Source organism: Podarcis liolepis, assembly GCF_965112155.1.
Source record: "Podarcis liolepis genome assembly, chromosome: 8".
NCBI classification, from domain to species: domain Eukaryota; kingdom Metazoa; phylum Chordata; class Lepidosauria; order Squamata; family Lacertidae; genus Podarcis; species Podarcis liolepis.
This window is the reverse complement of record NC_139560.1, coordinates 56,867,847-56,882,184: the sequence shown is the minus strand read 5'-3', so window position 1 is coordinate 56,882,184 and position 14,338 is coordinate 56,867,847. Positions and strand designations below refer to the sequence as shown.

At 42.2% G+C, this 14,338-nt stretch overlaps 1 protein-coding gene across 3 annotated transcripts in view; it reads right to left on the bottom strand.

The window, feature by feature from the left end:
- SALL3 (spalt like transcription factor 3) overlaps positions 1-13,738 on the bottom strand; it is a 26,805-nt gene extending 13,067 nt beyond the window's left edge. For 2 of the 3 annotated variants that reach the window (XM_083518345.1, XM_083518346.1), the window contains exon 1: positions 12,030-12,195. In XM_083518345.1, coding sequence (XP_083374471.1) covers positions 12,030-12,108 — 79 coding nt within the window. In that variant the 5' untranslated portion in view covers positions 12,109-12,195. Of the gene's footprint in view, positions 1-12,029 lie in introns of all 3 variants that reach the window. The other variant, XM_083518347.1, reaches the window with a different exon arrangement.
- Positions 13,739-14,338: the final 600 nt, after the last annotated feature.

The window sequence follows — 14,338 nt, the reverse complement described above, 5'->3', positions numbered from 1 at the left end:
ATTTTTGTGTCAGATAATTAAAATGTAGCATTTGTCCTTCAGCTTCATTGTGGAACAGATACTATTGCTAATACTTTTCTCTTAGAAATGATAGGGGGCTGATTTTCTCTAAACTGACTAGGCAAACATCATTATAAATCGGAATCTATACAAATGAGCCTTCACAGAAGTATAGAATATGAACCAGTGATAGTTACGAAGTTGTTTACTAGCTGTACAGTATATTGTAAAATTGCCATAGAACTAAAAAGTAAAACAATTTATTTGTTTAAAACCTAAGCACTGCCTTATTTATAACACTAATTTACCAAATTTGTACGTATGAAGTGAAACGGGATTCTGCCCTTTGCTATTAATGGCATCAGTATAAAACAAGATAACAGTGCACAATAGCATAGTAAAGTCGCAAAGGTTCATGCAAGCCTTATCCTATTCACTGAACTTTTAGATTTAAGCCTCAGAAAACTATCCTTTCTATGATAATAAAAGCTTAAAAACAGTATTAACTAAAAGCTTGAGAAAAGGAGAATGAATTAGTACTCAGAGGCTGGTCTACTTCAGCTTACAATTCTAATACATATTTACTTTCCATATTAACTTTTTTACAATTACTGTACTAGTGGTCTATGTTTCATACATATTTTTCATTTTCCTAAAGTAATGAGACTATGGAGGCCAGAGAAAATAACTGCACACTTCGCTGTTTAGTTTTCTGGGCCACTCAACAAAGGGACATTTGGGGATAGTGATTACTAGCAATTTAAACCAGCATTTTGTTCCCTAAGTTACTTACTCCACAGTCATACATCAGAAAAAAGCTTGAATCCTTTATATTGCAAATGGCCAATTCTTTCTCAGGCCACTCTTAGCCAAATATATGTGACAGTTCATATCCATATATATGGCCAAGGCAGTTCAATAAGTCCATACATATTAGGTTTGGAGAACATGATAAAAGATTCAGCCCCTGCCACCCCGGATACATAGTTAAGAAAGCTCAACCATGGCTGGTGCTATGGTGCAATTGACAAACCACAGCTTGAGAATAGCCTACAAACAAGAATATGAAACTTTTGAGCTGAAATAGGGCTTCACTTCATGATTTGCCCTAGCTATGGTTTGGTGTGATGTCTGGATTGGAAAACCACCTCTAGAGGTCACTACTCTTAGAGGCTGGAGTGATGAGCAAATTAAAGTAGGCAACAGCTTCACACCACTGTATGGTTCTCAACTAAAGGCACAAACCAAGGTTTGGTCCAATGTCTAAACTGAAGCATATTGCCACCATAATTCTATATTATGTTAGACATATACATACCAGAGTAAGTTCCCAGTATTAAGTGTTTAGGGTTGAAGTACAGACAGTGTTTAAAGGAGAATGTTGCAACTAATTCATATGGCCATTTTTAAAAGAGCCAAAGTGGTTTAGACTACCGGAGTTGGATGTGGGAGGTGTAAACATAAATTCTGCTCCGCCATAAAGCGGAACAAAAGGTAGTTTTCAACAAGTCACTCTTTCTCCCTCAGTCTAACTTAACTCACAGATAGAAGGATCTGGCAACTTCTGTTTCAGTGTATCTGAAGAAGTGTGCATGCACACGAAAGCTCATACCAAGAACTAACTTAGTTGGTCTTTAAGGTGCTACTGGAAGGAATTTTTTTATTTTGACTATGGCAGACCAACACGGCTACCTATCTGTAACTTTAACTCACAGGGTTGTTGAGGATAAATTGGAAGAGCTGTAGGCACACATCCTTAAGCTTTGTGGAGGAATAGTATATCAATGTGATAAAATAGTATTTTACCAATGCGATAAAATAATATTTTCAGAAGTCTGAGGAAGAATTCTTTTTCCCCCCAAAATTAAAATCCATATTCTGATACTTTACAATTATTTCTCCAGATTACCTTTGACCCAATCACTTAGGTAATAGGAAATGAATGGAAAACTAAATTCCATGTTGTGCTCTTATTACTGAGACTGTATTTACCTTTTAATTTCTAGTCTACTGGCACCAAAATGAGAGATGCTTCTTCAAACCTATTTAAAATGAGAGATAATGAAACTGATTTTTTTTTAACTGCTTTTTACAATACTTCTTAAAATCATCATAATTTTCAAAAGAGATTTTTCTTATGGTTTCATCTGAAGTAAGCTCTTAATACTGGAAATGTTTCTCATGATTCATAATAACTCACTAACAGGAAAGGTGCATCAATTTTGGAGCACAGACAGTTTATAGAAATTAGATGATTCTAAGGATTCCTTACTTACGTTCCACAAAAGGTTAAAAGAATTCACTTTCATTAAAGGTTTAGAATCATAATGTGCAGTTTACTCTGCACATTCTAACGAATTTCACGATCATCTAAAAGTACGTATCTTTAGTCAGTCCATTGAGACATACCTATAAATACTGTTTTACACTGAAACAATCATCTGCAAAAAAAATTGTACAAAAGAAAAGAACAGGGCATATTGAGGCTTCTGAAAATTTATAACAAGAAATAAAAGAATGCAATAATGTAATACACAGTGATGCAGTTTGTAATTAATTTTCTCGCCTGCTTTTTGATTATTCAAATCAAAATCCCCATGGAGCCAGCCTTTCCCATCAATTTTAAAAAGAATGTGCTCACGTCTTTGATGGAAATAGCCCATAACAACATTTTTTGCCTTAAACATTCAAATGCTGCTTATACATGTCTCTCTGGGACAAGTTTAAACTCTGATCATATTCAGTACTCACAACCCTATCTTTTTATTTAAAAAAAGCCCAAGAGATGTCTATTTCTATTAACAGGAATATACTTTTGAAATTACCTGTTAATTTACAGCGCACTATTTCATCTCAAATTTTTGATTAGCTTATTCTGAGAAAGTTTCCTACATTCTGATTGTAAACTAGTTTGGGTTCGGTCTATGTGAGAGATTGAACGAGTTGATGTAGAGAGAATATATCTGTATTCATGTCATACGCAGCCAAATCCACAGCCATACTTCAGTCAAAATATTTGGATTAAAGCCAATGAGAATCTAAGGTGCCTGGATTGTGGACTGGATTCTAGACAGGGAATGTCAGTGAAAACTGGTACTCCACTAATCCCAGTTACCTGCATGGAGCAATACTACTATAAGTAGCTACCAAACTGCCTTTAAGGGTCAAACGTTTAGGTAGAAAGCAATTCATTCCTATATGAAACATATACATCTCTGCAGAGAGGGAGATGAGAGATGGAGCAAAGGAGGGAGGAAGAGGGGGGAGCCAATGTGCCCCCAATTTTGGCATATTTCCCCCTGCGTACAAAGAGGTTTAGCACACCATGTCCCAGCATCTACTAGAGCAAGCTGTATTTGTGCAGTTTGCAAGCAGTACAAGTTCTCCATTAGAATCAGAAGGGCCTAACAGAAATGCAACAGGGACTGTATGCTTTCCCATTATTAAGGAAGAATCCTACATGTTAAGAATAAAGAAGAACCAAAATCCTAAAATATGCACTATTTGCAGGGGGTAGTACTAAAACAAATGTCACACCCGCTTTTTCTTGCCGCTGCTGGCCATGCAGTGTTTGAATTTTGAGGACAACGCTCTCTAACCCTCAAGAGCCAACTTTGCTTTTTCTTATTCCCCTACCTGCTCTCAAATATTTTTATGTGTACAGGCATGAAAGGCTTATGTTCCTGTATTTCCTCAAATAAATGGCACAGAAAACTATTCTACTCTGAATAAGCTTTGTCTCCGTATTCTAATTTTGCAAACAAGACCCTTTACAATTATCATTTACACAGACCATGACAATTTACGTACAATTTAAAATAGTATTCTCTGAGGAAATCCTGTTCTTAATGCTAATTTTGCTTCCCACGGCATCTTAAACTTTTCTGTCAATTTCACAATGGGCATTGGTTATCAACAGAGTAATTTGTTATTATAGTATGATAAATATTTTTACTGTTGTCATTAATATGCTTTACATGACTTATTCACCTGCTGTTGGTTGTAAACCAAGGAACTACAGAAACATTGGGGTGGATTCAAAAATGGTAATGCATGGAGGAGATGCTTCACAATCAATGAGACTTAAGTTGGTCATGACTAACTTAAGACCCACCGATCTCAGTGAGTCTACTCAGAGGACAATTTAAGTTCAATTCACTATGCATTATTTCTACACTATTCAAAGTGATAAATGAATTGTAACAAAGTGAATCCATTCAGCATACAAATGGTGAAAAATCTTACATTAATTTTGAAATGCTCATTTTCCCCCAAAGGAAAAAAATCCTTACTAGCAAACTTGAAGATACAATGGAAATAAAAGCTTTAAAACGGAAAACAGGCTCATGCAAGTATAATATACCTTAAACTATGGACATTAGCCAGTTTCCAACTAATTAAACTTTCTGATTCTCAATGGCTACTCAAATAAAGATCGGCAGGTTGTACACATTCAGATTGTCGGAATGACAAAGTATTTTTCCGCAGTGTTTTCAAACATAACTTTACTTATCAAAATCTATTTTGTGCTCAGTTATCTTTTAATGTGCATGTTCCTTAACTGAACAGCTATCCACATCTAATATCATTCATTCACTATAGATAATTAATACTACTCTTTCGCTTTAGCTATGTTATCTCTTAAAATAAACATCACATTAAAAAATAACTTTTATTTTCTCTCAAATTAATTCTTTTTAACTCTTTTTATGATAGCTTTGAATCCCATAAAGAAAGATGAATTATCACATACTGATCCCAAGCTGTGAAACAGGAGGAGACAAATAGAGACCCCTACTGTGTTTAACAACGTAGAAGAAATTCCACACTCAATAGAAAAATTTCTACCCTTTTTCCACAGGCCACATAAACTGATAATATGAATGTGAACAGTGGAGGGCACTCTTGCTATGCAAAACTTTGCGTTGACCCGGTATACTTATTTTGATCTATTCAGTGGCCTAAATTTCACTATTTAACAGCCACCTGTGGCACAGTCACTAACTGCTTTCTGCTTAAAACAAATGCAACATCCAGCCAGCCACTAGGCTAGGGCATTTCTTTGCACATATAAAGAACACAGCAAGCACTTTACATTTTGTTTTGACTAACTGCAAAACTGTAAGTATCATATATTAAAATGTTAGTGTATTTTTAGAAGTGTATTTTGGAAAGCAATGATGCACAATGATCTGGCGAAGTTTAAATACTGCACGTATTCAGTTTTACCAGGATTTGTAATTCGTTGCGAGCTAGCTCGTGTTTCCAGTACCCAAACACAGGTGACACAAACTTTTATTAAGAGCTAATACAACATTAAGGTTTAATTGCTGATGTGTATCAAGTGACGAATTATTAAATACTGCATAACAGGAGTCTAAAAAATGTAAGAGATCACTTTTTAATGCGACTTTCCAGCTTCAGATACTGTTCACAAAACAAAAGCTAACATCTAACCCATTTTGACGCTTACAAGTTGGAGAGCACGAGAAACGCAATACCAGTTTGATAACATAGAACCTTCTGTAGAAACATATCTACTCCTGCCACGCTGACAGCATCGTAGCTATTTGCATAAGTGCATGGTTGCAATATCAGGCCTGAACTCCAGCCTTGAAATATAACGGTATCTCACCGATCTAGCTCTCCACAGATAACTATTCTATATAAATAAAGTAATATAACCACTAACAAACCAATTGGGTCAGTTGCCATCATCCTTGTGAAACATTAATATGCATAGAAAGTGAGATGGATGACCAACAGAGTCGCTTCGATTAAGCAAAATAAAACTGCATCAGCTCTGGCAAGGTTAATTAAGGAATTCAAAGCTACATAAAACAAGGCTCCCCCCCCCACTTCTTTAGAACTGTAAACACTTGTGTCGAACTAGATGGGGCATTTGATAAGCAGCACAGAATGTAGCAAAAACTCAGACGGATCTCTAGTTAACACTCAGAGTCGGTGTTAACACTTAACAGAACAAGTGGTAAGCCGCGCTGCCAAGGTCAACTGCACAGATGTACTAATTGTATTATGAGCTTGACATCTAGTGGCCACCCCTGGCAGGGCAAAGCAGGCAAAGGTTAAATCAGCAAACCTTGTCAAAGCACTTCTAACTACCCACCCTCAGGGAGAGTCCATCGGAAAGCTTGCTGGCACTCCACACAATCCCACCTTTTCACCGACAACAAACAAAAAAAGACTCTGCAATACACTCAGCACCAAGGCACGGAAAACAGAAAATGGGGGTGGTCTCGAATGCTAAACATAACATATCTACATCTTCAACACAAGGAGAAGGAAAGCATTCCTTTGCAAAATATGCAGACCTCCTATTGTCTTTCATCGGTGCATATTGTTCTATCCTTAGCTCAGCAGTCAAAACTTTTTTACAAGAACTGCTTTTGAGTTCTGCTTAGGTATTGCTGCCATATTCATTCATGATTAGACAAAAGAATCACCCACAGTATGGTATTCTTTGATGATGAAGTATTTTTATTTTGCAAAAAGAACCATTGATATTTTATATTTTCTACGGTACTTGTGTGACATGACTTGTCACTGCTTTTGGCAACTATCCAGCACTTGCTCTATGATTAAAAAAAACCCCATGGATCTCAACTGGTCTACTCTCAAACAAGTTTAGGAGGAGACTATGTATGCACAGCTCATTTCCTTTCCACTGCTTAAGTTCATTTTCCTAGAAAGCACTCTCAAAAACTCCATCCAAACTACTTATTGAATACAAATATTTAAAGTAAAGTAAAAGAAGTGAAATGATTCATATAAAAATGTAACTGCAGCAAACATTTTGCACTATTAGGTGAGAATAATTTTGAATCTATCTATTACTTACTGTTGAAGCTATTTTTAACTAAACCTTCACTATTTGTAAAAGCATGCTGTGTTATATTGCACCTAAAATGTATCATTTCAGTGTTTTCAATTTTTCACCTCCTATTACATTTAGTTCAAAATATGACAGAAACTATTCAACATCCTAGCACATCTGTTTTATTATCCAAAGCTGAATGGATCCTGCCCTTATTTTTTTTAAAAAAAATGCTTACTAGACATGCTAGTCTGGCTTTGGCATTCAGTTAACAAACCAAATCTTAAAATCCTATGTTTAAATGGAAGACGCGCACAATTTTATTTAGGCTGATTCGAATTTCAGAATATTAGTGTGTTAAGAAACTATAAGTAGCTGCTTTAAGAATATATATGATCCTTTAAAAAACAACATTTTGGCTAGAAAAGTGATCAGCATTCAAATATGAACATCCAGCTTATATTAATTGCACAGAGCTGATTGTAATGATTTTTCAAATAAAATTAAATGTTTCTTATTCATGAAAGGCATATGTTTCACTGCCTCCTTAAGGAGGCATCTCTGGGATTAATAGCACAAAAGAATTTGAGACTTTTTAGTCTGCTTTTATCATTTGCATACTAAAATAATAAACTAGTAAAATTAATTTCTGCTATTAAACCATGCTTTTGGAGGGGTCTTTGAATAGATATAAAATAGGAATGAAATTATTATAATGCAGCCATCTATAAGCCTACAAGTACAAGCAAAATAAGTTAATTGTCTTTCCTCATGCCAACAGTTAATCAGCAAATCTTGTAAAGGCTTATTTTTAAACTGGAAAACAAACAAACCAATGACCTAATTATTATTTGAAGTAGAAAGCTTGGAAAAAGTCACACAATTTCATATTTAATTCAGGGCTTACTGTTACTTCTAATGCTCTTAAGAGTATTACATGTTACAGAACAGTATAACGTAATACCCACCCTTCTTTATCTACATAATTTTAATGGACATTAGCAAGTATGCTACAGACCCACATCTACAAAATAACTGGCTATATTACAATGAACTGAGGGCAGGAAGAAACAGCAACCCTAAATGTCTAATACAGTACTGAAGTGAGCCAAAATATTTATATTACTAAATGTATGCCTATATCTGTCTGTCTGGACATATATATTACTATATCTATTTCAAATGTATCAAAATTATGAGCAGAATTTCAAGAGCAATAATATCAATGTATGACAAATATGTATAAATAGCACAATACAAATGTATTTTTGTTAGCCATGTAACATTACTGTAAGAGTTGGTTCCTAATAAACGTAAGCTAAGCAATAATTACTGTTACCTTAAAAGGTACAAAATACATTCTCGAAATTTCTTCTAATTATTTTTAAGGCCATCTCTGATCAGTTATCATCCACTAGAATACGCTTAGGGTTCCCCCCTCTTCAACATTGTCACTGCATTTGGGTTAAAGTGTGTGCAACATTCCCATTTGCTGTAACAAAACAAGACTGTTCTGTAATGCTAGTAATCTGTTGATTTAGAGATAATCATTTAACTGGGGATGTAAAGTCTCCTGATATTTGAGATTAAACTCATTCAGCATAGAGAACAGCAAATTCACCATATTGGGTTTTATAACAACTCCTTCAGTTATTGTGCTACTCTTTATAATGACCATTTCTTTCAATATGGCACCCTTTAAAACGTTTAGTGCATAAATACCTTTCATTCACTACTTGTCAGCATAAACCGCTATACAGATTCTAATTAATCGCTGCATGCAAGCATTCGTTCTCCAAATTGCCCAAACTATCTTCCCCACAACAAACGTTTCAAAATATCACTTTGCGATATTCTGAGTGGTTTTCATACTTCTGAGAAGGCTCTGCTTCGTGAAATAAAGTTGCACTGCACTGTAGTTCAAGCTGACTTCAACAATTATTTATTGTATTGCTAAAACTTCCTATTGTAACACTGCCACCTAAATTGACTGGCCTTCGTATAACTTTAAATATGGCCTAATGTTTATCTTCCACTCTGTCAAACTGTCAGGTTTCTTTTTGCTACTGTGTAACATAATATCTGCCAGAAAAAAGGAGCATTAACCCTTAATAGCTTTCCTTAATGAAAGTAGTCTTCAAATGCAACATTAAATGTGATTCTCTGTATGTGTATGTGTGTGTATGTGTATATATACACACATACACATATATGATTCAGGCAAGCTTTATAGACTTAGCAGCAGATTAAGCAGTTATGTTATATAAAAGACTAAGTAGTTAAAAATACTAATGAGAATGAAGGTTGAAATATATTTAGATTATAGAGTATTTTTTTGGGGGGGGGGAATGCTGCAAGTGTTCTTTTTGCGTGCTAGAAATGGTGAGAGCTAGTTTTTGGCCTGTTGCAAAACAGGAGCCAGGAACTGTGGCAATGCCTTGACTTTAACTGTAAACTACAATGATGAGAGCTGACTTTATAAGATAGGTTTGAACTCTTATGAGCCTTTAAAGAGAAAAAAATACTTAATTGTAAAAAATGTGTAAATGATGAGCACCAAACTCATGTTCCTAAGCATACAGCAGTTTATATACCTCCCTATATTCACGTTTCTGAAAATGAAAGTGCAACATGCAAGCAGGACTACTTCAGCTCCTTACTAATCCCTTACAATACTCTATGAATTAAGATATATTAAAAAGGGACATAGAACATTCTGATTACAACATTCTAAAGCAGAGAAGTATTTACATTGTTGCATTTTAAGGGCTGCTGTGAAAGCCGATTTTGAGCTATTCAAGGACCACAATAATAACGCTTTTAAAATTCCTCACTGGGATGCAATGTAGTCCTTTTGATGGAAAGACTGTCTTTCTCATTCGGCAGAAATAAATCCATTCATTTGATCATGTAGTCATTGAGGGCAATACAAAACAAACCAAGTGTGAGAAATTCTATGTGATGAAGTAAACAAAACAAAACCCCAAAAAAGAAAAAAAGAGAAAAAAACATTTCCATGACAAAAAGATTCTTTGTTCTTAATCTACACACCATATGCAAGCGTTTCTTTTTAGCATATCTCCTGTTCTAATCTTGGGTGACATGGCTACATAGATAAGAGATGCTAAGCAACACCCCCCCCAAAGAAAAACCCTCCAAGCTGAACAATTTTCTTCAATTTATTAACTCACCAGAAGTACCATAATGAGGCACTTTTTTCCCCTCGTTAACTTTTTAAAATATTCAGTGTTGTCTAAATTCTTAAACCAAGGACCCTCCCAAACCACTGCAGATTTAAATAACAATGCTGTATCTTTATTAAAGAAATGCTGATTTGCCTGCATTGAAGTATTTTGAAACCAAAGGAAGTGTTAATAACAAAACAAGAAATGTGTAATTTTATACTTCTGCTGTGACCCAGGGAACTTGTTTCGCTGCCTATCCATTATTGCCATTACCCAAGAAGCTTTTCACATTACTAGCTGCAGCAGCCAACCCCTTCCACTTCTGTTTTTGGAGTCCTTTTAGGAAAAGGAGATGATAGGAATGGGAGCCCTGAGCATTTGGCAATCTAGCATATGCTTACGAAACCAAGCCACACTGCCCTAAGCTTCAAGGCTGCAAAGTTTATTTAAAATAGTGAAAAACCCTTTGTTGCCAACTTCCCTGCAGAACAAACTCCTTTTCCAAGATGTTGTGTTTTTTCTTGGGCAAAATAAAAAGGAAGAAGGCTGGATGAAGTAATTATTGATCTGCAGGGAGGGGAAGAAATTTATTTCCAACCACAATTTTCCCCGATTACGCTGGAAATGTAGGCGATAACTTTATGAGGGAAAGGATGAAAAACTTCCTAGTGGATTTTGTCTTCCCCTCCAGAAGAAAAAAAGGGGCAAATTTTTTTAAGTGCCACACGGTGAATATAGTTAGAAAGTGATCGTAACACGTTCGGAAATGACAGCTCAAGAAAATAAGTTTGAGCAGCTGCAAACCAGAGAGATTTGGAAATCGGAGGCTACTTGTTTCACTAGCATTTTGGGCAAGGCTGAGTGCGCCCTTTGGCACGCAGGGGCCCAAAACACACACCCTTTTTCAACCTTGTGAGGAAGGGGAAAAGAAGATGGCAATTCCTACTCCAACCTCGACGCCATGGACATCTTCCTGGCAATAGAGATGGCAAGGGAAGGGAAGGGAAGGCGGGAGTAGAGACCTAAGCTCTGGCCCTGAGGGCAGGCAACTTCTCCACCTCAGGCCTGCCTCCCTCACGCCCAGGAGAGACATCTTCTCCCTTTGACCCTCTCCAGAAAGGAACCACCACCACCACCCGCCCCTCTCGCCTCGGCCTGTTCCTTTGAAGGAAGCCGCAGGAAGTCATAGGCGCAGATAGCGATCTTCTTCTCCCAAGCCTGGCCACCTTCTCTGGGCGTCGGAGGGAGGAGCCTCGGGGGCCTCGACGAAGCCCCCTCTCGCCCACCAGTTCCCAAGGGCCAGGGGGGGAAACTGAGGGGCTTACTTCAGAGTAAAACACGGTTAGGACGGGGGGGGGGGAGAGATGGGGTTGTTCCCCCCTCCCCCTCCATCCACACAGAGGCCTCGTGGGGTTTATTTGTTGCCAAGGGGGACGCGACAGCTGCCGCCGCCGTCAGGGCCGCTTCCGGGCGGTTACACCAGCGGAGCCCAAAGTCTGCAGTTTGCAGCCTCGGCGGCTTGGTCAAAACGGGGTGAAAAAAGCTCCTATGAACTTTTCGCTTTGGAGAAAGCGGCTGGGTTTCTTCCGTCCCAAAGTCCCCATCGTGAACCCCGATGGGTGAGAAGGCGAGCCTGGGCTGGGCGTGGGGGACTCTGCCCGCTCGCTCGCCCGCCCCCCGTCGAAGTGTCTCCCTCCGAAGCCCAGCCATAATGCAAGCGGCCGGGCGCACGCAACAGGGCCAGGCAGGGCTTCGCGGGAAGGGAGGGAAGCTCGGCAAGGTGGAGGCGGGGGAGGGAGGGAAGCCGGAAGAAACTTGGGCCGAGCGGCTGAACTTTCCTGCCCGACGCCGGCTGCACTTTCCGCCGCCTCGCGCTTCCCAAGGAGGGGGGCGGGCGGCGGGATCGTTTCGAGGCTGAGCTCTCCCCGAAGCAAGCCCAGGATCAGGCAGCGCACAGCCCTCGACTCCAGCCCTCCCTAGCCCCGGGGCTGCTGCGCCCTCTGGCTTACCCTGCTCCGAAAGCACCTCGGCTTGCAGCTCCTCGTCCGATCTGAGATGCTGGGGCTTGGCTTGCTTTCGCCGAGACATGCTGCTAACTGAGGCGTCTTCTGGTGCCTGCTTTTTGCAGAGACATCGGCGAGAGGTGGAGCGCTGGGGTGGGGGGGGAGGGGGTGGTGGAGGGGCGATTAGGTAGGTGGGGGGAGGAGGAGGAGGAGGACTTGGTGGCGAGGGGAAAGTCGAGTCGGCGTCGGGCGGGCCACCCCTTCCTCCGGATTTCGGCGCCGATCAATTAAGAGCAGCAGCAGCAGCAACTCCCCCCTTCCTGGCGACAAACTCAAGAAGCGCCCGAGCAAGTAGCGGCGGCGGCGGCGGCTGAGCCGGGCGGGGGCTCCGCGGGTCTGTGCTGGGTGCGCGGCCGGCTGCGCGCCTCGCGCACGGGGCTCAGTAATTATGATTGTGAATAATGCATGGCGATTAATGATGCCGGGGGCGAGCGCGGATTGGCCCGGCTCCAGCGGGCTCGGGCTGCATATGTAAATGAGGGAGGGCGCTCAGCAATTAGCCGCCTCAGTCCGCCCAAGGATGCGTCTGCCCGGCACCAGCAGCGCCTCCTGCGAGAGGCACCGACTGCAGAGGTAGCGGCGGCGGCGGCGGCAAGCGGGGACACGGGCAGCAGCGCAGCGCGCACCCCGCGCGGGGCTCTCTCTCTCTCGGCGTGTGCATTCACTTTACACCACATAGGTGCCCCGGCTTCCCGGCTGCGGGGAGGGCATGTTCTCTCGCGGCTTTTCCGCCCCTTCCTTTCAAACAAAATTACATCACTCTGTGTCTTTTTTCCAGGTTCCTCTTTACCCAGAAGTTAGTCTGCATCGCCCTTAAGTTTCTTTCTTCTTCCTGCTGCGGCGCCTGGCTAACGTCTTTTTGTCGAGAGATTCTTTTTATAAAAAAGAAAAGAAAAGAGGAGGAAACAAAACAGAGAGCGCGAGCAACTTTTGCCTGTGTTTGTTTTCTGCTCTTCGCTGCCTCGTCCTGCGTCGCCTTCCCTCCTGCGATCGCTGGCCGCCTGCGCTGACTTCGGCTTCTCCGGGGAGGGGGGCGTTGTTTGGAGATCGGGGAGGGGGTCGAGCAGCCCAACTCGGGGCTGGGGAGTTTTGTCTTTCACCTCTCGCCTTCTCTCCCCCTCCTTCTTTGTCTTGCAGCTTCTCTCTCTTCTTCTCTCGCGCCGACCAACAAGAGCCGCACGGCCGGTGCCTCCTTTGCTGGAAGATCGCCGCCGGTGGCCACTTCCTGTTGTCCGGTGCGCGGAAGTTTTCTGTTCTCTCCTCTCTCTCCGGCTCCGGCACAGGTTGCGGCGTGACTTCCCCGCTCTTTGGGGGCGCCGCCGCCGCTCCTCCTCCTCCTCCCCACTTGCTCCCTTCTCCCGAGCCGCTGCGCCCTCGGTGCCAAAGGATCTCGGTTTTGTTTGCAAAGAGAGAGAGAGACAGACAAAATCCTTGGTCGCCGGCAAGGGGGGTGGGGGTGGGGGGAAGGTGGGGAAAACCCACCACCGGCGACCCCCAGCGAGGCTTGGGAGGGGGAGCGAGGGTTGGGCTGCCGCGGGGGAGGTGGGTATTCCCTGGCCGCCTCCCCCGCCTCTTCCTCCTCCTCCTCCTCTCGCACTTTCCTCGATTGGGCGGCAGCCTGCCTTGGCACCCGGCGCTCGCCAATCGATGCCTCCCCCTGCGCGGGAGAAGGAGGACTGCGCGCCGCCAGGGCGTCGCGGGTTGCGGCGGAGAGAAACTTTCAAGTTGGGCAACGGCGGCGGCGGGGCTCCGCCTCCTCCTTCTTCCTGCTGCTGCCCCCTCGCCGCCGACGCCGGACGAGCAGCTCCCGGACGCCACCGAGGGCGCCTCTCCGCAGCAAACACTTGTCCACACCGGTGGCTTCTCTCTCCCCCGCCCCCCCCCGCCAGACTCCCTCTCTTCTTCTCTTTTGTTTTCCCCAAGAGAGAGGAATCCCCCCCTCCCACCCTTCGATTCTCTCCTGGGATTTCCTCCCACTTTCTCAACTCCAGTCCTGCTTCAAGACCGGGGGTGGGGGGCGTGGGGCTGGGCGCTCCGCTCCGGATCCACCCCGAAGTGTGAAACTCAGCCACAAGTTGGGCAGGAAAGACTTCCCACGACGGCGCCCACCGCTAGGATGTCCCACGGACCTACTCGCCTCCTCCAACCTTTGCATCAACCTCCTGCCATCCTTTCTTTTTGTTTTCTTCTCCATTTCCCCCCACTGACTCTCTCCCTCTCCCCCCCCCCAAGTTTTGCCATCCCAGCTAGATTTC